The sequence below is a fragment of the Chanodichthys erythropterus genome, chromosome 17, assembly GCF_024489055.1.
Source record: "Chanodichthys erythropterus isolate Z2021 chromosome 17, ASM2448905v1, whole genome shotgun sequence".
Taxonomy (NCBI): Eukaryota; Metazoa; Chordata; class Actinopteri; order Cypriniformes; family Xenocyprididae; genus Chanodichthys; species Chanodichthys erythropterus.
In genome coordinates, this window is record NC_090237.1 from 24,369,160 (window position 1) to 24,396,441 (window position 27,282).

The 27,282-nt window shown below is 36.1% G+C and overlaps 1 protein-coding gene across 1 annotated transcript; it reads left to right on the forward strand.

Moving 5' to 3' along the window:
- The first annotated feature begins 624 nt into the window (after positions 1-624).
- On the forward strand, positions 625-25,668 carry trpc4b (transient receptor potential cation channel, subfamily C, member 4b). Its single transcript, XM_067365108.1, has 11 exons — positions 625-686; positions 2,054-2,472; positions 12,547-13,065; positions 19,529-19,865; positions 20,092-20,231; positions 21,190-21,503; positions 22,182-22,377; positions 23,047-23,238; positions 23,450-23,491; positions 23,588-23,677; positions 24,014-25,668. Exons 2-11 carry the CDS (start codon positions 2,095-2,097, stop codon positions 24,569-24,571), a joined length of 2,766 nt encoding a protein of 921 aa, XP_067221209.1. The 5' UTR covers positions 625-686; positions 2,054-2,094; the 3' UTR covers positions 24,572-25,668.
- The last annotated feature ends 1,614 nt before the right edge of the window (positions 25,669-27,282 follow it).

Sequence of the window (27,282 nt, forward strand, 5' to 3'; positions counted from 1 at the left end):
TCGTTTTTTTTTTTTTTTTTTTTTTAACTGAATCAAAACATACAGCGCGACTATAACAAACACACCTTTACAAATAACTGTATTAAACACAGTTTATCTTTTCATTGATATCTGTAAATTGGAACAAAACACACCCCTACCGGTCTCCCAAACGTTTTAACAGGTATGGCAGTCTTTCAAGTTGACTGGATGTTCATTAACTGTTTGGATAAAATGTCCCTCTTTTGTGGTGAGCGGTGGCGCGCGCAGTCTTTCAACCACACAGAGCGCACAAGACGCCGATAATGTGATTACGAAACAGGGCATTTTTTCTGATTGTAAGTTAGATTCCATTAATGCTTTTCTGTGTTGAAGCACATCCATTACGTAATTCATATAACTACTAATTTGGTGACCATTTTCAGCATCAGCATACGTCAGACTAGGGCTCAGCTGAACTGAAATAACAGAGGAAATGTTAATACAATGCACTGTGGACTGACAGACGTCTATTGGGGCGTAATGGATTATTTCAATTCCAGCACGATTCCAGCGGTGCGTCGGTGCCGTGGCAGCACAACACAGTCACCATGTGCAGCAATCCTCGTGTGGTCGTAGGAATACTGCTCCAAAAGTATTTTCTGTGATGAATCGGTGAAGTTAATCAGCTTTATAAATGCGAGAATTAAAGTTGGTCCGACAGCAAGGTGAGTTTTAGGTGTTTCTTAATGCACTGCGCTCTGTAGAACAATACAGCATTATTTTGCACGTTGTTTATTTGACCGTATACGCTTCCACCTCCATGATCTTTCAAAGTTGAGTCGTGATTCTTGATTTGAAGCCGTATTAAGCGAAGTTTATGGTGCTATCACTGCGCGTTTATGTTTTGGCAGGTTTGCATGGTTTTCTATTAAAACCAAGAACTGATATTTTATTTTTGTATAGTTCGTTTCTGAAACTGTGAAGGTCTGCGTAAAATATGCCTAATTTTAAGAGTGAAGCTTTTTTAGCAATATTATGTCTTGCTTTATTCCACACCACAAGGGACTAATGACTGTACTTTCATGTTGAAGTTTAATTTTTATTTCCTTTTAATTCTTACAATTTAATGACTATATAAATAGTGATTATTGCTGTGTTTTATGTAAATATGATCAGTTGTGCCAAGCCTTTGCATGACTCCCTATTGTAAAATCCAGCTGGTTATTTCTTGGTCCAAGTTGTTTATTAGCTGGGCGACCATCTACTTATATATTTTATATATATATATATATATATATATATATATATATAAAATATATATATATATATATATATATTTTTTTTATATATATATTTTTTTTATATATATATTTTTATATATATATATATATTTTTATATATATATATATATTTTTATATATATATATATTTTTATATATATATATATATATATATATATATATATATATATATATATATATATATATATATATATATATATATATATATATATATATATATATATATATATATATATATATATATATATATATATATATATATATATATATATATATATATATATATATATATATATATATATATATATATATATATATATATATATATATATATATATATATATATATATATATATATATATATATATATATATATATATATATATATATATATATATATATATATATATATATATATATATATATATATATATATATATATATATATATATATATATATATATATATATATATATATATATATATATATATATATATATATATATATATATATATATATATATATATATATATATATATATATTTTTTTTATATATATACCTTATATTTATATATATTTATATATATATATATATATATATATATATATATATATATATATATATATATAAAAATATATATATATATATATATATATATATATATATATGTTTTATTACTTGTTAGTGTGGTCTACCTCCTTGCACCTGCAACTATACTAACGGATTTTCATCAGAATATCATTATAAAACCATCAATTTCGAGGTGTATATACATATGTTTGTCTTTAGGTTGCTTTTACTCCACCTGTTTTGTGATGGATTGAGCCACAATGTCGCAGCTGTACTACCGCAGAACGGATAACTCCTCGTACCGGGACCGCATTCCGCTGCGGATAGTGCGCGCCGAGTCGGAGCTCTCGGGGCAGGAGAAGTCCTACCTCAACGCCGTGGAAAAGGGCGATTACGCCAGCGTGAAACTATCGCTGGAGGAGGCGGAGATCTACTTCAAGATCAACATCAATTGCATCGATCCCCTGGGGCGCACGGCGCTGCTCATAGCCATTGAGAATGAGAACTTGGAGATCATCGAGCTGCTCCTCAGCTTCAACGTGTATGTCGGGGACGCTCTGCTTCACGCCATCCGTAAAGAGGTGGTAGGAGCCGTAGAGCTCCTGCTGAACCACAAGAAGCCCAGTGGAGAGAAACAGGTTTGTGATTGCTGAGAGAACTTGTCTGCTAGTTCATAGTTTGTTAGACCTCATCTCTTGTCTTAAACTGACCAACAAAACAATTTTCCATAACATAACTTAAATGTGCTTTTAAATGTGTTTTAAAGTCTTCAGTTGGTTTACTGATTGGCTGACCCTAACCCTAAGTGCCCAAACTCCTTAAAAACTGTCAAACTAGACCAGACTAGTGGAACCTGGGTTGATTCGAAACTTATTGGGGGTAAAAGCAAGCAAAAATGTCTTTAAATTAAAGCATAGAATTGTATATGAACTACGCAACAACTATATGCAAAATATTGACATGAATGGGAAAACACATTGTCAATTTTTTGTATAAATGATTTTGAATTTTGATGATTTCATGCTCTCAATAATTAATTGCACAAAACAATTAATTGCCAAACTAAGCAGATGCCAACTATTCTTTTGTATAATTAATTTAGTTAATTATTTTGCCAAGTGATGGATGAATGTTTTCTTCTCACTTCAGGTTTATAAGCTTATTTATTTTGCTCTCCTGACTATACATGATTTGAATATAGTTTTTGAGTTTTATTATTTGTGTTTTGCATTGTTTGTCCCTGCTATCTGTGAACCAGAACAGACATGTGGTCATTTTTAGTCCTGAAATGAAACCCACAATATTGCACAACTTGAAGAGATCATCTGAATTTAGTAGGGATGCACGATTTATCGGCCACCATATCGGTATTGGGCGATATGTGTTCATTTTTAATGTTATCGTTATCGGCCCAATAAGAAAATTTGGCCGATATATCAAATAATGTATTATTTTCTTTAGCTGAGACACTTCAGATGCGCACTTGTTCACCATGATGGTTTTGAATTGCTTGAAATATGGAGTCACTTCAAAAAGGAATAGTTCACCCAAAAATGAAAATCATCCCATGATTTACTCACCCTCAAGCCATCCTAGGTGTATATCTTCTTTCAGACGAACACAATCAGAAATATATTTAAAAATATCCTTTGTCCTCCGAGGTTTATAATGGTTGTGAATGGGGGTGGGGTGCATTTTGAAGCCAAAAATAATGCATCCATCTGTAAAAAAAAAAAAAAAAAAGAAAGTAATACATATGACTCCAGTGGGTTAATAAAGGCCTTCTGAAGCAAAGTGATGCGTTTTTGTAAGAAAAATATCCATATTTAAAACTTAATAAGTTCAAATATCTAGCTTCTGGCGGATGACCATACACAGAATGCGCTTGTCGATTTGCAGTGGAAGAGTATCCTTTGACCTGACGCACAACGTAACGACGAACGCGGAGGTGCAGAGGATAGAGTATAATCACCGGTCATTGATTATGATTAAGTCTAAAATGATAATTTTTAAAGAGAAATTTTGGAGGATTTCGATAAGAGACAAGGAGCTTAAATTTGTTGCACAGCCCTATTTGTTTGAACCGCGAGAGGCGTCTGGGGTAAGTTGACTTGCGCATTCTGTCTACGGTTGTCCACCGGAAGCTACTTGAATTTATCGTTTTACATATGGATATTTTTCTTACAAAAACACTTCACTTCAGAAGGCCTTTATTAACCTACTGGAGTTGTATGGATTACTTTTTTTTTTTTTTTTTACGGATGGATGCATTTTTTTTTACAAAATGCAGCTCCCCATTCACAACCATTATAAACCTTGGAGGAATAAGGATATTTTTACATACATCTCCGATTGTGTTCGTCTGAAAGAAGATAGTCATATACACCTGGGTAAACTATCCCTTTAAGTGCAACAAGTGCAGCACAAGTCTGCCATATAGGCTAAATAAAATCATTATGGGAACATTATAATCGTGTGCTTGGGACATGGCTTTTAATGGTAAAACTTCTGTCTTTATAATCAGGCTCTCAAAAATTTGGATTTAGATTTATTGGTCAATTATCAGCTTTCAAATATAAAGAATTATCGGTAATCATATCGGTCAAAATGTTCATATCGGTGCATCCCTAGAATTTAGATGTTTGCCATTGCTTGATTAGCTAAAGAGATTTCATTGGGTCTCTCTGGACTTGAAACCTTCAAAACATCTCTTAACTTATCATGTAAACAACCAATTATTGCAGATATGGAGTGCTTTTAGGGCTGAAAGGAATTCTTCATTTGTCAATGCTGATATGAGAACACTTTAGAAATGGTGTGCTTGTACGTCTGCTTCTTTTCAGAGGAGAAAACTGGCTGCTTTATAAAAATAAAAAAAAAAGCTCTATGTTCAGACACTTAGACATGTGAATTAATAACTGTTGTTCTAAAAGTGTTTGCTTTTCAACCTTTGCTCCCTCACCAACTGAGTTATTAGCCTTACCTGTAAGTCCACTCCTCTTAACTGGATTTAATTTTCCTTAATTGGCTACTAGGAATAGACTGGATTGCTGCAGCACTGATTCAGAGAATTGATGGCATGGATGCATTATTCACAAACCAGAGCAGCTGCACATCTGATCTTTCCTTCCTCAATCCCTGAGCACTTTTTCTTTTCCTCTGTCTCTGTGTTTCTTCCTGTCTGTGTCTATTAATGTCACATTTATAAAACTTTTTGATATGCAAATGACTAAATCAGCATGTCTAAAGACCACAAGAGGGCGAGTGAGTATACAGGAACAGGTTGTTTGCTTTGATTTCCTAAATTATGATTTTGATGACGAAATTATGATATTATGATTCTCATAATATCAAGTTGTGTACGAAACTAGTAATTTCAGGAAAAGTATTAAATAAGCAAACTGGCTATTATGTCTTGATTTAAAAATCTTGCCCTTGAGGTGAACAAAGTAAATTATTTATTTATTTATTTATTTTTGTACACAGCTCTTGGGCTTATGTCTGTTGATGCAGTTCAGGCAAAATAAAACATTTATTTGCATGCATATTGTCATCTAATTATTCGACAACTGAAAGCATCTGATAATAGGTCCAATTATTTTTAAATGGAAATGAAATTTTTAGCATTCTTTTCAATTTGGAAATGAGTTGCACTGCTCAGATCAGGTGTCAGTAAAAATTATATTGTGGTTTTATTAAGGCTCTTTCTTTAGCAGTTAAAGAGAAAATCCTGTCCCTCACCTTTGTTGGAAATATGCGTAATGAATCATGAGAATAGTTTCTTTTCACTTATTAAACACAAAGCTGACTTGAACTGTCAATTTCGAATCAAACCCTCTACTCTTCCAATTCTTTTCCCTTCACCTCTCCAATCTATTGTGGTTAAAGATGAGCTTCAAAGCATCATATTGCAGTAGTAGATAATCAGTACGGCTGCCAGCCTGAACATGTCTCTCCAACTGGAGCCTTCATTATCTTCCTCAAATAGTCGAGCTTTTGCTGTTGTCACTGTGGGCTTGGAGCTCTTGTGAAAAAAGGCTGGAGATAGCAGTCAAAATGTGCTAATCACCCCCTACCTTCATATTGCACCTTTTCTTCTCTGTGGCTTCAATTTATAGGCTCTCAACTCATTTCCTCTCACTTCACTTCTTCCTCACTTGTTATTCTTTCTCACTTTTAATCACTTTTTTTGTGAATGCTGCTTGGTTTTCTCTTTCACGCCCTTTCTTTCTGTCTCTCACTGTTTTGTTTTTTTTATCCATCTTCCCCAAATGTGGTGTGATCACAGAACCCAGTCTTCATGTAGCAGTGTATATCTTACAGCTCCCTAGTTAAAGCTGCTTTAAAAATTCCCACTAAAGGATTAGATATTATCCACTTCACTATTTTTAAAGCAGTGGTTCTAAGCTTTTTTTTTTTTTAACTGATTTTACTTTAAATGGATAGTCCTAAAAATGAAAATTGTCAGTATTTTATTTTGGATCTCACCAAGTTGAATCGTATTTTATTTTGGATCTCGGCATCAAATTTTTTTTTTTACAAGATGTAATATAAGTAGGTGTCCCCTGAATGTGTCTGTGAAGTTCAGCTCAAAATACCCCATAGATTTTTTTTTAATTAATTTTTTTAACTGCCTATTTTGATTCATGCTACGGCGCCTTTAAATCACGCATTCTTCGCCCCCTCCCGAGCTCTCGACTATATCATTGCATAAACAAGGTTCACACAGCTAATATAACCCTCAAAATGGATCTTTACAAAGTGTTTGTCATGCAGCATGTCTAATTGCATAAGTATGGTATTTATTTGGATGTTTACATTTGATTCTGAACAAGTTTGAGGCTATGCTCTGTGGCTAAAGCTAACATTACACACTGTTAAAGAGATTTATAAAGAATGAAGTTGTTTATGAATTATACAGACTGCAAGTGTTTAAAAATGAAAATAGCAACAGCTCTTGTCTCCGTGAATACATTAAGAAACGATGGTAACTTTAACCACATTTAACAGTACGTTAGCAACATGCTAACAAAACATTTAGAAAGACAATTTACAAATATTACTAAAAATACCCAGAGATCGGTAGGTCTATTAGTAAAATCTGATGACTTCATTATATGCAATAGTGACTGTTCAAAAATGGTAAAAAGCACTTCTTGTGTTTTTTGCCTCAAGTTTGCATGCCTGTAACTCAAGAAGTATTAAAGATATCTTAATATCCTTTTAGATTCTGGTTCTTAACAAACTTTCCTTTTGGTATCTTCATTTTAAAGGCCCTCGATGGTTCAATCCCAGAGATATGGACATGCTAATGTGGCTCCATGAGTAGATTGGTAAATTGTACACATTTTCAGTGGTCAAAAACCAAATGTGGGTCACTTTGCATACAACTGATACTTTTTTTTTCTATTAAAGAGGAATATCTGAAGAACAAATAATGTTGAAACTAGAAATGTATGATGTTTTTCTATCAACTCAATTGGATAGAACATACCTGTCTGAGTTCCTTTTCCAAAGTTTGCATGCCTGTAAAGTATAGATATCTTAATATCCTTCTAGATTATCATTCTTAATATACTTTCCTTTTTTAGTACATATTTGTCGTGTAAATGTATCCTGAATTTGCTTTTGTGATGTTAGTGGTGCAGAAATTAAACTAGATATTTAACTCTTTCATTGTAGTGAATTAAAAGTCCTTTATTAGACGTTTTGTAGTATTTCTAGTTAAAGGTAGATATTGTTCTATATAGTTGAAGCTAAAACACTGTAATAGGCTGATTTTTTTTTTTATTTTTTTTATTTTATAGACATTTGTGTGTGTATGTGTGTGTTACCTTTGGCAAGGATAACATCTTTAAGTCTTTTAATGTCAGTACACACATTTCACACATGATTTTGGCCAGGCTTCTTGGCAGATTTGCTCTAGATTCTTAGGATAATGGATTATTCTTAAGCACCACGATTCGAGTAGCGCATGTACTTCATGGTTGGATTAGGTGTATGGATTAATTCTTCAGATGTAGCATCTTAGGACATTTAGTATCTTTTTCTTATGATGCTAATGATGTTAACTTATCCTTGCCCTTGTCCATCTCATTGCCCTTAAGATGAACTTCCTCCCAAACTTCAGACTGAAACAGATTGCTGTATTTTCTTCTATATTGTGCTTTTAAATTATTCTTCTGTTTTAATCCTTGCTGATGAATAGCGTCTCTTCAGCGTTGTGCTTCAACCAACATCATTTATTGGAAATATTGTTGTTTGTTGTTGTGGGCGCTTTCACATTTCCACATGTTGCTTTGACTAGAAAAGCTCAGTTTTATATGACTGCAAAATGTTTTCCCCTTGCAACTAGGTCACTATTGTGCTTTTTAAGCAAAAACCTTGCCAAACTCCAGACAGGATTTCACACGGCTCTTCTCTGCTACTGAAGCTCTGTAGCTACTTCAAAGTGATCATAGGCCTCTCTGTAGCCTCTCTCCCAAGCATTTTTCTTATGTGCTTAGAGGATTTTCAGGAAAGACCTTTTCCCTGGCAATGTCTGGGTCATTTGATGTAGCTTCCATTTCATCATAATTGAACCAACAGTGGACACTCCTATTGTTTTATACCTTTCTTCTTAATTTATGCATTTGTTTTTCTTTCCCATTTGGAATATTGTTTAGTGTTCATTTTCATAGCTATCCTTCACATTTGAGATCTGAATAATAACAAGAGCTTAATTGTGAGGTTTCTATCCAGCAGTTGTGGCTATTTCAGCAATTTACAATGAGATGCCAATTGTAAAGCAAATGCATCCTCATTAAGACATTTTTTTTTCATCACTGAAAGCTTGTCAACAGGATCTGAATACCAGTGTTATTTTAGTATCATTGACATACTATTATAACGAGCTGCATGATTTTTTTTTTTTATGGAGATCATGACTCTCCCATAAATCAGAATAGACAACTAAACAAAATATGAAATGTACTAGAGGTTCTGATGAAATGCTAATTTCTGCAATCTATTTTAATAAAATTATTTGAATTAAATGAAATGATTGAATTATGATTTATTCAATGACTAGCTCATATTAGGTGCATTCGAATCGGCACTGCGCAGCACGATTTGTGTATGACATCAAAGTAGTCTAGTCTTTATTTATATAGCGCTTTATACAATACAGATTGTTTCAAAGCAGCTTTGCCACGATAGGAGAATGATTCAATGATGCAAACAGATTTCCGTGTGCTTTTGAATCGCCGCACCAATCAGTGCTGTTTCAAGTCAAACACACCTAAAGACTTAAATTCTCTCATGACTGGATGAATCCACATTGAATGAGTCTCTCGAATGAATGATTCCATGACGCATACATTTTAAAATGGTCACCTTTTGCTGCCACCTGGTGAATTGATGTAATTGATACAATCTTTATTTGAAGAATTAAAGGCAGTATTATCTGTCTGCAATACCGGAGGCTGCAAATTCAGGACCGACGTTCTGGGACCGCATTTCTAAGACCCTAGTTTTTTTTGTGACAGCGCCACCTACCGAATCGGAGAACCGCAGTCCCAGAAAGACATTTCCAGAACCCTAGTTTTGGAGGACCGAAAACAGTGGCAGTATTTCCACCCAGTTTTAACTACTTTGAGTTTTAGATGTTTTTAAAGGTTTATTACACCCAAATACTACTTTCTTTCTTGCAATTTAAACCTGGTTCTTAGGAGCTGATGTTGAGTAACTAGCATAATAATAACAACTCATCAAGTAAAATAAACAATGAATCATGATATAGCCTTTTCAGTCACTAGATCAACTACATTTTCAAGTACAGAGGGAAGACACATGACTCTGGGGGTAGATCAAGATATTATATAGAAATATATATTACAAATGTAAACAGACTTTGTTGTTCTTCCAACCGCGACGTCACAGAAAAATAGAAACCATTTCTAAAATAGAATCATCGTGTTTGACGTCAGGGCTAGTTAGGACAAAAACTCTGATTAACATGGAAAATGTTGTGGCGTCGTGTCACATCACATTAGGACATGGTGTAAGGTACAACATAACCAATCTACAACCACCTCAAACGTCACCACAAAATACAGTATGGTTAGCCATGAAGGACAAGGGAGTCACTCATAAAAATACCAGCCGAAATAATAAATAATTAAAATAAGGAAAAGAGACTTTTTTTTTTGTTACTTTTAAGTCCAGCACTTTATTATAAATGAACGTCCTGTGTAGACAGCACTAGTTTTTGTTTTGTTTTTTTTGTTTTTGCAGTAAATGTTTTAGTTGAAAAAATGAGAATCGTGTGAGAGAATCATGATCTCAATTTCCAAGGCAGTTTGAGTGCTGGTTCGGAGCCAGAGCCTAGTTTCAAATCAGTTCTTTGTCTTTCGACACACAAAGCACCAGCTCCGAACCAGTAAAAGTGGTTCGTAAGTAGCACCAAAACATTGCTGGGCTAGAAGTAAGAACCGCTTGCATCAGGGGTTGGAGGTGTGGTTACTGTGACCAACAAGAAACTTGTGACCACCATTTTTGAAATAGCAGCTAATCGAGCTAATGGCAGCTCACTTGTAATCTCCGTCTATATACAAATTACGGTGAGCCGTGTTTGGATGTTGATGTAGGTTCGCAAAACCATGAGCATCAACAGTAGTGAAACATCCACGATTGTTGATAGAAGGTCCGATGCATCTCGAACAAGCAGTTTCGGTGGGTGCCGCGGATACGCGTTTGTAGAGCGTACGACTCCTTGTGCTTTCGGATCGTTCTCGCGGAGCTTTGATGTCATGCGTCAATCGCTATGCGAGAAGCCGATGCATCTCAAACGAGCCTGGTGTATTTGTGTTTGGCGCTGCAGCGCTAGCTTTGCTGTGGAATATGAGACGTATACAGTGACGCAAGACCTGGCACTGTGCTGCTCTCTAGCCCGTGGAAAGGAAAAACGGTTCTTAGAACGCTCGTCAGTTGAACCAAATCCGAACTGGCACTAGCACTAGCTCTGAACTAGCACCTGGTTCGTGCTGGTGGAAAGGGGGTATATCTGGCCACTGTTACACTCGCATTGTGAGAGTGGATGTCTGTTTATCACAGCTGAAGTGCAACAAATAATGCTCCATGAAAAGTAAAGCGCAGATGATGAACGAATGACAAGGAGGCACAAAAAATGAACGTACAGTACACAAGAGTAAATACAAACAAGAGTTTGTTGTTAATCGTAAACAGCACAGCAGCCCCAGACAATCAATGACTCTCAAACCCAGTGTTACTCACATGTGAAGCGGAATCAAAGCAGCCTCCGCATCTGTTTTCAGGCCTTCCCGCTCAGCTCTCTCAAGCGCTGGAAAGCTTTTTTTTTTCGGGTCCTAAAGCACTTGCCCAGTCATAAACCTTCATTCCAGTGATATTCTTTTGAGCTCTTTTGTATTGTCATCTCTCTTTCTGCAGTCTTTCTTCAAATCTCCCACTTGCTTGTTCTGTCTCTTCGGCCGTCTTAAACTCTCTAATGCTGATTGGTTACACATTTGTTGTTGGTGTTTTTGAAAAATGACTTACCCCACCTTTAAGTTGATTTCAAAAAGTGATTAATTTACTCTATTTTGATCGCTACCATAGACATCAGTGTTTGTATCTGAATTATAAACTTTTATCCCTTCTGTGATAATCTGAATTATTGTAAGGTGAATTCGGGCTGATTGAGACACTTTTTGTTAAATGACTGTTTTAGGTAATGACTGTGATTGTATTTGTTAAAGGTTTAATAGACAGCCGAAATTGTTGTCATTTAGGAATAAGATCGCGTGGGTGTTTGTATCGAGATCGCAAACTTTTACCGATTAATTGTGTAGCTCTACTATTATAGTTTTTATTAATATTTTAAATTAGATTTTGTTTATATTTTCTTTTTTCATTTTAATTTCAGTAAAAGTTTTAGTAATTTTGTTGTTTTTGTAATTTTACAAAATTGCATTTTTTTTATTAATTTTTATTTCAGTTTTTTAGTACATCAAGTTAAACTAAATGCATATAGTTTCATGTTGCTTTGGCAACTAGCTGGAATAAAATTAGTTTAATTTTTTTCATATTTTATTTCAGTTAACGTTTATTTTATTAAACAATGAGTAACGTAAGCAACAATTTTATGGTTTTGTTTTCAGTTTTAGTTATAATAATAACCCTGCTGAATGCTCATATTTTATAGCATAGAACAATGTCACAGTACTATTGCAGTATTTCAGTACACTGTTAAAATAATTTTTTGAAATAAAAATTATTGGAATAGGTTTTACAAGAAAATACTATTTCAGTCATTCTATTTCAAAATGTCATGTTTATTTAGTGTGTTACTTGCAATTTCTTTGCAATAATTTTTGATATTTACTAGCCATTTCTAAGTGAAAATGGTTTCAAATTAAATCCTACACCAAATATACATACAGTGGTCCCAAAGAGTATTTGTAAACTTCAGTCACAATTAAAAATGTGTATATCTTTGTATTAAATGACAAAATATCAAATAAAGTGGCATTTATTTTAAATAATTATAGCATATTTATTGATTTCATATGTAATGCAATGATAATCAGATATTTTAAGTGTGACTTTGCCTAAATGTGTCAGTTGTTTTTGGGGCCACTGTATAGTGAAATGCAGTGTAGGCTATGTATATTTCACCAGATGAATTTAAGCCATATTTTCCCATTTCTAACCAGGTGCCACCCATCCTGCTCGATAAGCAGTTCTCAGACTTCACACCTGACATCACCCCCATCATCCTGGCTGCCCACACCAACAACTACGAGATCATTAAGATGTTGGTGCAAAAAGGTGTGTCGGTCCCCCAGCCTCATGAGGTGCGCTGTAACTGCATAGAGTGCGTCTCCAGTTCGGACGTGGACAGTCTGCGGCACTCACGCTCCCGGCTGAACATCTACAAGGCCCTGGCCAGCCCCTCTCTCATTGCCCTGTCCAGCGAGGATCCTTTTCTCACCGCGTTCCAACTCAGCTGGGAGCTCCAGGAACTCAGCAAAGTGGAAAACGAGTTCAAAACTGAATACGAGGAGCTCTCCTGTCAGTGCAAATGCTTTGCGAAAGATCTCCTGGACCAGACCCGATCTTCACGTGAGCTGGAGTTGATCCTCAATTTCCGTGATAATGTCAACCTGCTGCAGGATGAAGCCAATAATGAGCTGGCTCGCCTGAAATTGGCTATAAAATACCGCCAAAAAGAGGTACGGTTCTGTTATGCTGATGTATTTTCTTACAATGATCCCAAAAAGTATTTAGACACCTTAAACACCTAAAACCTGTTTTTACATTACCTTTTTACTAGCTGGTTTCATGATATATATATATATAATTATTGAAGGATGATGATTGACAGAAACGTTGCACATTAAAATATTTTTGTGATCGTTCAAACATATTTATTTAAATGCTATTTGATTTAATATTTTTTTTAATGTAATACAGTGACATTCATATTCTTATGTGTAACTAAAATGTCCGGATTTTTGGAGGCTTTATGTGGGTCAAACAGTGGAGAGCAGGGCACAACCTAACACTTTTTGGCTTTCTCATTTTGAGTAAATCCACTTGGGGTTCAGAAAAGGAATTTTTTCCACAATAATTTCACACATCTAGTACAAAAATGTGGTTTTGTTTCATTATTACAGGATATACTTTTTTGTTTATTTACCTCAAATGAATGGAAGTGAAATGTGACAACATGCCCCGTAGGTGGGGCACATTGTCTCATGTGAGAGGCACATTGTAACATGACCATATGACAGCTTAAAATGTTATCTGATCTAATGAGAAAAAAAAATATGCAAGGCAAAGGGAAATCTTTTGGCAATATAAATGCAATTACCTTTTCAAATAAAAATGATTTAATAACTAAAAATGAATTAATTTTGGAGTTTAACATTTAGCACACACACAACACACAGCTATACAGCATAGTTTAAAACAATGTGGGCAAATTGATACATAAGCACATTCATAAAATCATTCATAAAAACACAGAAATGAACATTTCAACCTGGTTAGTGTCTTCTGTTGATTAGATAAGCATTAAATAACTATCTAAACGGCTAAATAACAGATTGGAGATTATATAATAGCAGATTTGTTTCATTTTAAATAAACACTAAAAACTGAGATGAAAAATAACATCAGTCAGAAGTTTACTTGCTTATATTAAATAAATGCTCAGCAATATCTTCCAAAGATTTTTTTTTATTTTGGGTACTTTTTTTTTTCTCTATAGTTTTTTTTTTTTTTTTTTTTTTTAATACTTTACATGACAACTATTAAATACAGTAAGTTTTGTCATGCTGCATGTGGAATCATTTTAAACCCTGTTTGTTACTACTCGCCCACGCTCCCCCTTCTTAAGTTAAGCTAATTACTTCTTGCCGATTGTGATTACTATCTATTCTAAGATTGACTAAGCTAAGGAAAAATTAGCTCCCACGTATACTGTATGCAAAGAAGGACCTCTTAGCAATACAAGAGGGGCGCCAGATGAAATTCAAGCCTCTATTGTGAATTAATTCAAAAGCACTGAAGTGTTACAAACCCAAACTAAGAATCAGGTAATTTTCTTCACACTTGACAAGGTCATCACATGCTTCAGCGCCGTATAGATCTCATAAAAGATGCCCTTTTGACCTGTGATGACTTACTGCAGTGTAGGAGTGAAGAGTCATATCTACTTTCAGAGTGTTATTAGGTTCATAGCTACTAATTACTTTGCCTGTTGAATTTAGTCTGTTCACATGTCATGGCTTGGTTATAAAATAGTCCACATCCAGAAGCCATATTCACAGCCCTTCTGCTACTTTGTCTATTTTTTTTAAAATAAAATGTGAAAATCATAAATTCCAAAAGTACACCGATCAGGCATAACATTATGAGCACTGACAGGTGAAGTGAATAACACTGATTATCTCTTCATCACGGCACTTGTTAGTGGGTGGGATATATTAGGCAGCAAGTGAACATTTTGTCCTCAAAGTGTTATGCTGCATTCATGTCACCTCGTATTTACCGGATTCTTGAAATGACAACACATGACGTTCTATTCGGAGCTGTTCACGTCCTCGGACTGGGAATTATGCGTTTCCATGGCACCACTATCAACGCCTAAATGAATCTACAGCGGCCATGTGGTACATGTGGGAGCTTTCAGAAAACTCCCAGCTTACAAGCTGTAATTACGAGCTCTACGAGGACGTGAACGCTTTTTACAAGCTAGAATCTCGTAACTACAGGAATTACAAGGCTGCGTGAATGCACATTTAGATGTGTTAGAAGCAGGAAAAATGGGCAAACATAAGGATTTGAGCGAGTTTGACAAGGGCCAAATTGTGATGGCTAGACAACTGGGTCAGAGCATCTCCAAAACTGCAGCTCTTGTGGGGTGTTCCCAGTCTGCAGTGGTCAGTATCTATCAAAAGTGGTCCAAGTAAGGAACAGCGGTGAACTGGTGACAGGGCGCCCAAGGCTCATTGATGCAAGTGGGGAGTGAAGGCTGGCCCGTGTGGTCCGATCCAACAGATGAGCGACTGTAGCTCAAACTGCTCAAGAAGTTAATGCTGGTTCTGATAGAAAGAACAGTTTGTTGCGTATGGGGCTGCATAGCCTAAGACCAGTCAGGGTGCCCATGCTGACCCCTGTTCACCCCTGAAAGCGCCAACACTGGGCACGTGAGCACCATAACTGGGCCTCGGAGCAATGGAAGAAGGTGGCCTGGTCTGATGAATAACATTTTGTTTTACATCACGTGGATGGCCGGGTGTGTTTGCGTCGCTTACCTGGGGAACACATGGCACCAGGATGCACTATGGGAAGAAGACAAGCCAGCGGAGGCAGTGTGATGCTTTGGGCAATGTTCTGCTGGGAAACCTTGGGTCCTGCCATCCATGTGGATGATACTTTGAGACATACCACCTACCTAAGCACTGTTGCAGACCATGTACATCCTTTCATGGAAACGGTATTCCCTGGTGGCTGTGGCCTCAGCAGGATATAATGCACCCTGCCACAAAGCAAAAGTGATTCAGGAATGGTTTGAGGAGCAGAACAAAGTGTTTGAGGTGTTGACTTAGCCTCCAAATTCCCCAGATCTCAATCCAATGGAGCATTTGTGGGATGTGCTGAACAAACAAGTCCGATCCATGGAGGCTCCACCTCGCAACTTAGAGGACTTAAAGGATCTGCTGCTAACATCTTGGTGCAGATACCACAGCACACCTTCAGGGGTCTAGTGGAGTCCATGCCTCGATGGGTCAGGGCTGTTTGGGCAGCAAAAGGGGGACCAACACATTATTAGGATAATATATATATATATTTGAAATATCCTAGATCAATTTTGCTGAATTTTTGCCGATACTTTACACCCCTTTTTTCATATGAATTTTCCAATGCATATATGATTTGCTTTGTTGCTTACTGTATGTGAGTCAAGTAAAGTCACTTTTATTTATATAGCACTTTATACAAATTGTTTCAAAGCAGCTTTTCAGTGATAAACAGGAAACAGGAATTCAATTCTGCTTTAAAGCAGCTCTGAAAAAAGAAAATAATAAACAGTCATTATTCAGTTGAAATCAGTTCAGTGTTAATTCAGCTATGTTCAATAACTATGTAAAGTTAATCAACTTCAAGTTCAACTCAGCTATAAGAAACCAGTGATGTCAATATCCAGCTAAGTTGAGTTCTCATCCAATAGTGTCAGTGCAGTCAAATTAGCAATATTGTATGCAAGTCACATAAATATCCATTGGTTATATTCCTCTCAACCCGTGATTATATTAGACAGGACACAGTTCAGATTAAATGGCATTTGTTCTAGCAGTCACACAGTCATTGGAAATGGCACAGAGACGGTCACACCAGCACTAATCTTATTATTGTAAATGTTACTAGAATGTCTCCAATTAAGCATGTGAATATCTACTATAAAATCAGAGGTCAGATGCAGCATGCTTTGAATTACCTCAGACGTAATGATATGTGATCATTCGATTCTAAGAGTTGAGGTGGTAAAGGTTCATAATGCTCGATCTATCGATCTATCTGAGCCGAATATGCTGCAGTGTATCTGATTTGCTTGAATATCCTGCTGTGAACAAGTACAGTTTCTCATGTGCCAGCTGTTCAAAGTTTGTATGGGATGGCATGGTGGTCTTACATCTGCAGAAGATCTGATAAGGGCCTATACATCATAGCTAAACTCCTTAAAGAATCTGGTGGAGTGGAAAAAGTAGCATGTGTTTTGTGGAGGTAAAGCATTTTGTGCTTAAATAGTTCATAAGTTATGTTAAGTTTTCAAGCTGCTGTAAAACTTGAACTTGGTACTGAACAAAGTCAGTTGGCATGTTTTTTTAATTAATTTATTTTTTTAATGGTTGCTGTAGAGTGCAGCAGTAAAAAAGTACATGCTCCAGACTGAGACAGTGTTTTTGCTTGGCATGTTTCCTTTTATTTTAAGTGGCGGCCCTATTTGTCCTGTCCTGAGGTGTATTAAGGTACTGTTGTCACTTGCACAACAGCCCAGTGACAGAGTCCTTTATTTGAGCTGGAGAACAGATTGTACCGTACTAATCGGCCCTGACGGAGAACACTTAAACTCATCTCAGTCTCGACCTCATCGCCTTCAGAACGCCTGGCTCTGCTGTAATGAGGATGCATTTGTTTGTAATTTAGTTAGGCTCCCTCCCACTTCCGCTTGACATTTAGATTCCTCGTTAATGGCTTTGGGCAGATAACGGGAGACGAGATGAAGAGGATGAGGGAGAAGAACAAATAAGCAGGAAGAACAAGAGTCAGTGTACAGCTGCAAGTGGCAGTTTCAGGGCCAAGTACATAAGTTTAATTATATATTATAGTGTAAGTGTAACTAATATATATATATATATATATATATATATATATATATAATATACACATTTTTGTTGTTTTTCACTGTATTAGTGTAACTGTAGCTTAGTATTTGTTTTTTCAGTGTTTTATAGTTTTAGTTTTTATTTTAGATTTAATATTTATAACTTTATATTACAGAGAGCAAAATTTCAAAAATTTCTTCACTATAATGAGAGATTTGGTTAAAAATGTAGTGTTTAATTGCTGCACCATCATGAAATAAACTCAGGGACCGTTTACACTGCACTTTTCAACTAAAAACAGGGAAAAAATGTATGCGTTTTGCTGTTCTTTCACACAACAAAGGTGTTTGGGGGTCTGAAAATGCAAACTTTTGAAAGTTTCAAATCTTAATCTACAGGCACATAGTGGGTGGTCATCCATAATGGTGTTTTTATTCGTTTTCATGGATTCGTGTGAACAGGAATCGTTTTGACAATGGCATTGTCTGTACTCAAACTCAAACTTTTCAGGTTTTAGTACATCATTGTCGAGTAAAAGTGCGCTTTGTGTGTTGATTTTATATAATTTAAAAAGCAGAATTATCTCAGGACTTATTAGGTGTAAGGAATACAAGTTATAAAATGTAAAACTTTAAAAATATATTCTTTATCAAAAACTAGTATTAAAATCAATTTGTGGCTAGTTTCATTTTATTTTATTTTTTCCTGCTTATATAAGTTTTTTTTTTTTTTTTTCTGTTAAAGAACATTTTAAGGAGCAGCTTGGCCTTAAGATGACCTGACAAAAATTTGTGAAGGATCCAATTAAAGCTGTAGGACAAGTTTAAAAAAAAAAAAACTGCATTCAATCTATAATGGCTATATTCAGTATGAATCAACATGTTGGCTATATTGTGTTGGAGGCTCAGCTATCTGGGGAATAAAACTGCGTTTCCACTGAAATTACCCGGAACAATTGTACCAGGAACTTTTCTCCCAAGAACTTTTTGTCTCCCCCAGACCTGTTGCCTTCTGCGTTTCCACGCAGTCTAAAGTACCGGGAAGATTAGGCTAATTTGTCCGGTGACGTAGTACTGCGTGCGACTGTTTCTTCCTGTCAGTGACTGAATTTACTGCTGCGTGGAGTCGACCAATCAGATGCGGCGTGGATCTGACCAATCAGCATGTTCAACGCCTAGTCCCACCCCCGAAAGTTCCTGAACTTTGAAAAAGTACCACCTCGCCATCAGGGACTTTTCTGAGGGGGAAATTTTACCCGGAACTTTTAGTTCCTGGTTCCTGTGGTGGAAACACAATGAGTACCAGTCCAAAGTCCCTAGTTCCTGGGTAAAGTTCCTGCGGTGGAAACGGGGCTTATGTGAGAGAAACCCAGACCTCCTGCCTTACTGTTCATGTTCACTTCATCATTCTGACTTTATAAGACACTAATGCTCACTTTACATGGGTATCCTGGAGTCTGGCTTTGGGCAAACTGCTGAAAAGACTAATAGTTTGCTTGTGCTGTAATTTAATTTTACTGACAGTTTATGGCTCAGTTAGAGTGGAATACATGGTGTAATGATGTTTAAGCTGATGCTCCTATGTCACAAACTACACCAAAGTAATATATGTACACTGACATAAAATTCTAGTAAGTCTTGCAAATGGTAAAAATTAATATTCTGGGAAATCTGACCCAAAAAAAAACAAAAACGCCAGGAAAATTACTGATTTGGCAGCTTGCTTTCCAGACCACCTGTTCATACTTGGATAGTAACGTATGATTTTTCCTTGTATTTTATTCTATTCTTTTGTCTCTCAGTTTGTAGCACAGCCAAATTGCCAGCAGCTGTTGGCCTCACGCTGGTATGATGAATTTCCTGGCTGGAGGAGACGTCACTGGGCTGGCAAGTTCATCACCTGCGTCTTCATTGGCCTCCTATTCCCCCTGCTCTCCCTCTGTTACCTGGTGGCACCCAAGAGCCGCTATGGCCTCTTCATACGCAAGCCCTTCATCAAGTTTATTTGCCACACTGCCTCTTATTTGACCTTCCTCTTCCTCCTGCTGCTGGCCTCCCAGCACATAGTCTCTAACAATCCCGATCGTCAAGGTCCAAAGCCCACCACGGTGGAGTGGATGATTCTACCCTGGGTTCTGGGTACTGTAACACCACATCCCTGCAGAACTGATATGATTTCATAATCTGGTCCTAAACTCAGCTATTTGTTTATATACACTAATACATAGATATTTCTAAAAGAATATCCTCTAGAATTGTGATTCAGTTTTATTATATGTTCTCTATGCAACATTTGCAAGATTCATCATGGACCAGAAAAGTTCTTTGAACATGAACCAACACAATCTCTTGGCTGCTCTTGCAGGATTCATATGGACAGAGATCAAGCAGATGTGGGATGGTGGATTTCAAGATTACATGCATGACTGGTGGAATCTTATGGACTTTGTGATGAATTCCTTGTATCTTGCAACCATTTCACTGAAGATCGTTGCATATGTTAAGGTATGTTACATCGCAACAATCACTGGTGGAAATCACTTGGAAATGGACCAAGAGTAATTTATTAAAGGGTTAATTCGCCCAAAAATGAAAATTCTGACATTAATTAATCCCCCTCATGTCGTTCCACACCCGTAATATCTTCGTTCACCTTCGGAACACAAATTAAGATTTTTGATCAAATCCAATGGCTCAGTGAGGCCTGCATTGACAGCAAGAGATAATTTACACTTTCAATGCCTAGAAAGCTACTAAAGACATATTTAAAACAGTTCATGTGACTACAGTGGTTCAACCTTAATGTTATGAAGCAAAGAGAATACCTTTTGTGCACCAAAATAACAACTTTATTCAACAACATCCAGTGATGGGCGATTTCAAAACAATGCTTTATGAAGATTCGAAGCTTTATGAATATTTTGTTTCAAATCAGTGGTTCGGAGCGTGTATCAAACTGCCAAAGTCACGCCCCCCAGAGGTGAACCTTTTGAATTTCGAAACGCTTATGAAGTGATGAAGCCTTGTTTACTCGTTTACATGACTTTGGCAGTTTGATACATGCTTCAAACCACTGATTCTAAACAAAAGATTTGTAAAGCCTCGAAGCTTTATGAAGCAGTGTTTTGAAATCGCCCATCACTAGATATTGTTGAATAAACTCGTTATTTTGTTTTTTTTGGTGCACAAAAAGTATTCTCGTCGCTTCATAACATTAAGGTTGAACCACTGTAGTCACATGAACTGTTTTAAATATGTCTTTAGTAGCTTTCTGGGCATTGTCTTGCTGTCTATGTAGGCCTCACTGAGCCATTGGATTTTATCAAAAATATCTTAATTTGTGTTCAGAAGATGAAAGAAGGTCTTACGGGTGTGGAATGACATGAGAGTGAGAAATTAATGACACAATTTTAAATTTTTGGTAAATTAAACCTTTAACTGCTCCTTTCTTCTTTCCTAACAGTACAGTGGTTGCAAACCCAGGGAAACCTGGGAAATGTGGCACCCCACACTGGTGGCTGAGGCGGTGTTTGCCATTGCCAACATCTTCAGCTCTTTACGCCTCATCTCGCTTTTCACGGCCAACTCTCACCTAGGTCCTTTGCAGATATCATTAGGGCGGATGCTCCTGGACATCCTAAAGTTCCTGTTCATCTACTGCCTGGTGTTGCTTGCCTTTGCTAATGGACTCAATCAGCTTTACTTCTACTACGAGACTAGCGATGGCATGAGCTGCAAAGGCATCCGCTGTGAACGTCAAAACAATGCATTCTCAACGTAAGTCTTGGGAAAAGGCTTATATCTAGTACCTCATATCTCAATACTAAATTGATATATTTTCAGTGTCAACTACACCTGCATGCGCATATATAATACATATATACACATACATACACACATGCATACATACATACATACAGTGGGTATGGAAAGTATTCAGACTCCCTTAAATTTTTCACTCTTTGTTATATTGCAGCCATTTGCTAAAATCATTTAAGTTAATTTTTTTTCCTCATGAACGTACACACAGCACCCCATATTGACAGAAAAACACAGAATTGTTGACATTTTTGCAGATTTATTAAAATAGAAAAACTGAAATATCGCATGGTCCTAAGTATTCAGACCCTTTGCTGTGACACTCATATATTTAACTCAGGTGTTGTCCATTTCTTCTGATCATCCTTGAGATGGTTCTACACCTTCATTTGAGTCCAGCTGTGTTTGATTATACTGATTGGACTTGATTAGGAAAGCCACACACCTGTCTATATAAGACCTTACAGCTCACAGTGCATGTCAGAGCAAATGAGAATCATGAGGTCAAAGGAACTGCCTGAAGAGCTCAGAGACAGAATAATATATATATATGGCCCCTAGACTACATTTGAAAGCTGAAAAGTTGTGTATATGTTGCAACTGCACATCCTAATTTTGTTTGTATTCTGTTTGTAGGCTATTTGAGACTTTGCAGTCTTTGTTTTGGTCAATTTTTGGGTTGATCAGTCTGTATGTGACTAATGTCCAAGCTGACCACAAGTTCACCGAATTTGTGGGCGCCACAATGTTTGGGACGTATAACATCATCTCCTTGGTGGTCCTCCTCAATATGCTCATTGCCATGATGAACAATTCTTATCAACATATCGCTGTAAGTACTTTCTGAGGTCTGTAAGTACATATCTTCATAATATCTTCTACTCTGGTAATTGTTGCATATTACATATACCGTATTTTCTAGAAAATAAGTCACAAATGATTATCGCACTGGGTTAAAATTACATTTTTGAAAGGAATAAAAAAACCGATACAGTAAGATGCATCAGTGTTTAAGTCACATTTTTTATATTCAGAAATAACATGAAATATCAGTAAATTAAATGTTTACAGACATAGTTCCCCTCACTGCATACAAAATCTGTTAAATTAAATGGTATACAGAACGAATAAATAAATTATAGTCAATTTTTTTTATAAACAAAAATGTATAAAAAAGTCCAAGCCCAAACAAATTTATTTAAAGCGAAACTGAAATTGCTGGCGTGTGGAAATGAGCTATACAAATCAACAGTTACGTTCCTCTCTTATTCAGCACAAATCCAGATTGTTTTACATTATTTGCATCATATAAGTCACTTTGGAATATAAGTCATAGTACATTTCAGATGATAAAAAAATAAGTAACTTATATTCCGGAAAATATGGTACAGTGTGCAGTACCTTGTAAGTCACTTTGGTGTGAAAGCATCTGTCAAGAACATAAGTGTAAATTTCTCAGTAATGACCTGCCTCTCACATTTATGTTCTGGCTTTTCTGAAGGACCATGCTGATATTGAATGGAAATTCGCAAGAACTAAATTATGGATGAGTTATTTTGAGGAAGGAGGCACCTTGCCACCTCCCTTCAACATTATCCCAAGTCCCAAATCCATATGTTACCTGATTACATGGATTAAGGTGAATGTGTTCAAGAGAAGGTCAAAGAGGACTGAAACATTTGGAACAATAGGGGTGAGACTTTGTGGAAAAACTGTCTTTTTTTTTGGTCTTACAGAAAAGATTAATATAATGTAATGGAGAAAGGGGGATTTAATTACAACTAAATATGTGTTGTAAGATGTCTAGTTGCTTGGTTGTTTTAGAATCAGCAGATAGCCTACTTTTAATATCGTAGAGGACAGAGAGAATTATTTTATTTCAAATATCCTTTTTGTCCTTTCAGAGAAGAGCTGCTGAAAATGTGAGACTAAACCACCAATACCAGGTAGCTTTCCACCAAAAATATTGTTTCTCTACAGTTCTTTCTCTATTGTTTTGATTTCTTGTACAATGTATTGTACTGCTATTTCTCTAAACGTAGGAAGTCTTGAGAAACTTAGTAAAACGATATGTGGCCGCCATGATTCGAGATGCCAAGACTGAGGAGGGTCTCACAGAGGAGAATTTTAAAGTAAGCATTGAAAAATGATTTAGCTTAGTAAAACACTTGCTTTTGTTTCGCTGGCTTGTATTTGTCTTCTTAAACAATGGATACAACAGTGGTCTTGTGCTTTACACTGACACCTAATGGTGTGGATGAAGCATTACTTCACAGCACAAGTTTTAAGTTACCGGCGCCATTGTAGAAGTACCCTATATGACCCTTGAATGATGTATTTTGCAAGTAAACGTGTCCAGTAGTAGAAAGGGAAAAAATTACAATAAAATTCTGAAATAAAACTGTACCTTTTTAAATAAGCGCTTTGATTAAAAGACAAGTAATTGTGGACCCTCATCACTTCAACAGGAGCTGAAGCAAGACATATCTAGCTTCCGTTATGAAGTCATTGGAATGATGAAAGGCAACCAGAAAAGCACTCGTGCGAATAAGCCAGGCACAGCGGCCTCCGATGGTTCTCATCCAGATGGTTTGCTTCGGTATCCCTCGGCTCTTCAGCAGAACAAAAAACTACATTTGTACGATGTCAGTGCAGTGCTACAGCAACAAAACTCTGAGGAGACAAGGGAGTCTCTTGGTTGTCTGGTCAATGGATCACCAGCAGTTTTGGCAGACCCTTTACTCAAAGACAAAGCCAGGAAGGATTTCCCTAAAGATTTTACAGACTTTGGGTTGTTCCAGAAGAAACATACCGTTCTCAATCCAAATAAGATCTACTCACTCGCTGAAGAGTCCAAGGAATCAGATACTGACATTTTAGACTGGGTGAGAGAGGAAGCGCTTGAGAAACCTCTGGCAGGAAAGGTTGAACAGGAAGAGAATGAATCAAAGTGCCTGATGGAGGAAGAGGGAAGTGTGTTGGAGGACCAAGAGAAAGAGCACATTGCATCTTCGCATGAACTTTAGATAAACAGACTTTTGTAACCAAGGACGTACTTTGTCAGAGAAGGAGCAGTATCCTCTCTTATGCACAAATATGGGACAGCTTTTTTGAGATGAAATTCGTCTCAGGAAAAGAGATTTGCTTTTTTGGACTCAAGAAACTTCCCAGCACTACAGACTCCAAAAGTATAAATCTACAGGAAGATAAATGGAGAAAACTCGGGAAAGCACTACACCGTGTCCTTCTGACCTGTTAAGTAGTTGTATGTTTTACATATTTATCCTCACGTTTTCACTGTGCAGCATCCTTTCACTCCTTTCAGGACAGCTTGGAAAATAACAATCATGCTATGCCCAGAAAAACTGTTATTAATGCCCAGAGAAACTGATGATTATTATTATGATTATTATTATTATATAACATAATATACTCCACCGTTCAAAGGTGTGAAGTAAGATTTTAAAAAAAGAAATTAGTATTTGATCAAAAGTGTTAGTTTTTTTTTTTTTTTTTTTTTTTTTTTTAATCAAAGCATCCTAAAAAATGTATCATGGTTTACACAAATATATTAAGTAGCACAACTATTTGAAGCATTGATAATAATAATAATACATTTTCTTGAGCAGAAAATCAGCATATTAGAATGATTTCTGAAGGATTGTGTGAAACTGAAGACTGGAGTAATGATGCTGAAAATTCAGCTTTGCATCACAGGAATAAACTGCATTTTATAATATAGTAAAACAGAATACAGCTATTTTAATCTGTAATAATAATATTTCCCAATATTTAGGTTTTTACTGTATTTTTGATCAAATATATGCTGCCTTGGCGTGTAAGAGACATAAAAATGTCATTTTGAAATCTTACTGACCCCGAAAAGTTTGAACAGTGGTGTATAAATGAGTAAGATTACAGTTTAATCTCCTTTGAGCTCCAAATTATCTAGATTTAGTTCCATGTGGTGAATATATAATATATGACTATGCAATTTAAATATAGCACCTATAATACAGATTATACATCTGGTTACCAGATTTCTAAGCACTGTCCTCAATATTGTGATGTTGGATACGTATCTAACTCTTGAAATGTTCTGAGCTCTTATAAGTAAGTTTCACCTGACTTTCATGGACCACATGACATTCAGTAATAATTCAGCTGTGGTTATTTGAGAAATAAAAACTCACTCTCCTGGTAACATGCTCCAAGTTTCAGATTCTTTTTTATCTTTATGTTCTGCTTACAAAGTCTGCCTAGAATTGCTTTAGCATCCAATTTAGTATTTTTTTCAATTTAATTTTAAGCATGGATTGAAGCACCTGCCTAATAATGCTCAATTTTTGTCTATTTTGAAAAATGAATATATTATGTACTGGAGATTTTCCACTATGCACACATTGTCGTCATCTCATTTTTCCAATCTGGAGCGGCTGGTTGCACTATGCTAGCTGATTAATATTACAGCAGTCCTAGAATCTTTCTCTCGTAATCGCTTGCTATTTGTCTTTTATTGCCATGGCAACACTCAGTGCCTGCTCTTGTTCTATAATTAATTGACTTCACAGTAGTTTCTTTATCTGGGGGCACACCATGCTGTTTTCAATTATAAGTGAATAAAGTGTCAGCAGATAGTTTCTCAGACTTTGTTTCTGTTGAAATGTGGCGCTTCCTGCGATGCTCCCAGTGTCTTTGAGGTGGTTGCTGTGAATCTGTTCCTAATGTTCTAGGAATGTTCTTTTTATGTTTTTATACAGTCCAACTAGCCAAAATGCTGGTCCAGGTTGTCATGAAAGTATCATGCAGTTGCTGCAGATTTGTCAACTCTACATCCATGATGCAAATCTCCTATTCAACCACATCCCAAAGGTGCTCTATTATTGGATTGAGATCTGGTGACTGTGGAGGCCATTTGAGAATAATGAACTCATCATTTTCAAACAAGTTTGAAATTTCAGCTTTGTGACATGGTATATTATCCTGCTGGAAGTAGCCATCAGAAGATGGGTACACTGGTCGTGTGTGTGTGTGCGTGTGTAAATACAGTGGCATGCGAAAGTATGTGAACCCCTTGCAGAATCTGTGAAAACATGAATAATTTTTATCAAAATAAGAGAGATCATACAAAATGCATGTTATTTTTATTTTAGTACTGTCCTGAGTAAGAGATTTTTAAAAAAAAAATAAAAAAAATGTTTATATATAGTCCATAAGACAAAAAAATAGCTAAATTTATTAAAATGGCCTCGTTCAAAAGTTTAGGAATCATTGACATTGTTTTTTTTTTGTGATGGTTGTTCATGACTCTCTTGTTTGTTCTGAGCAGTTAAACTGAGCTCTGTTCTTCAGAAAAATCCTCCAGGTTCACCGGATTCGTCAGATTTCCAGCATCTTTCGCATATTTGAACCCTTTCCAGCAGTGACTATGATTTTGAGATCCATCTTTTCACACTGAGGACAATTGAGGGACTCAAACTCAACTATTAAAAAAGGTTCAAACATTCACTGATGCTCCAGAAAGAAACACGATGCATTAAGAGCCGGGGGGTGAAAACTTTTGAACAGGATGAAGATGAAGGATAACAATGTCCAATTTTTTCTTATTTTGTTAAAAAAAGAAAATTAATTTAGTACTGCCCTTCAGAAGCAACATAAGACACTTAATTTGTCTTCTGGCAAACATTTAAGTACAATTTACTTTGAACTTCAAATTCAAAAAGTTTTTTTGTCCTTT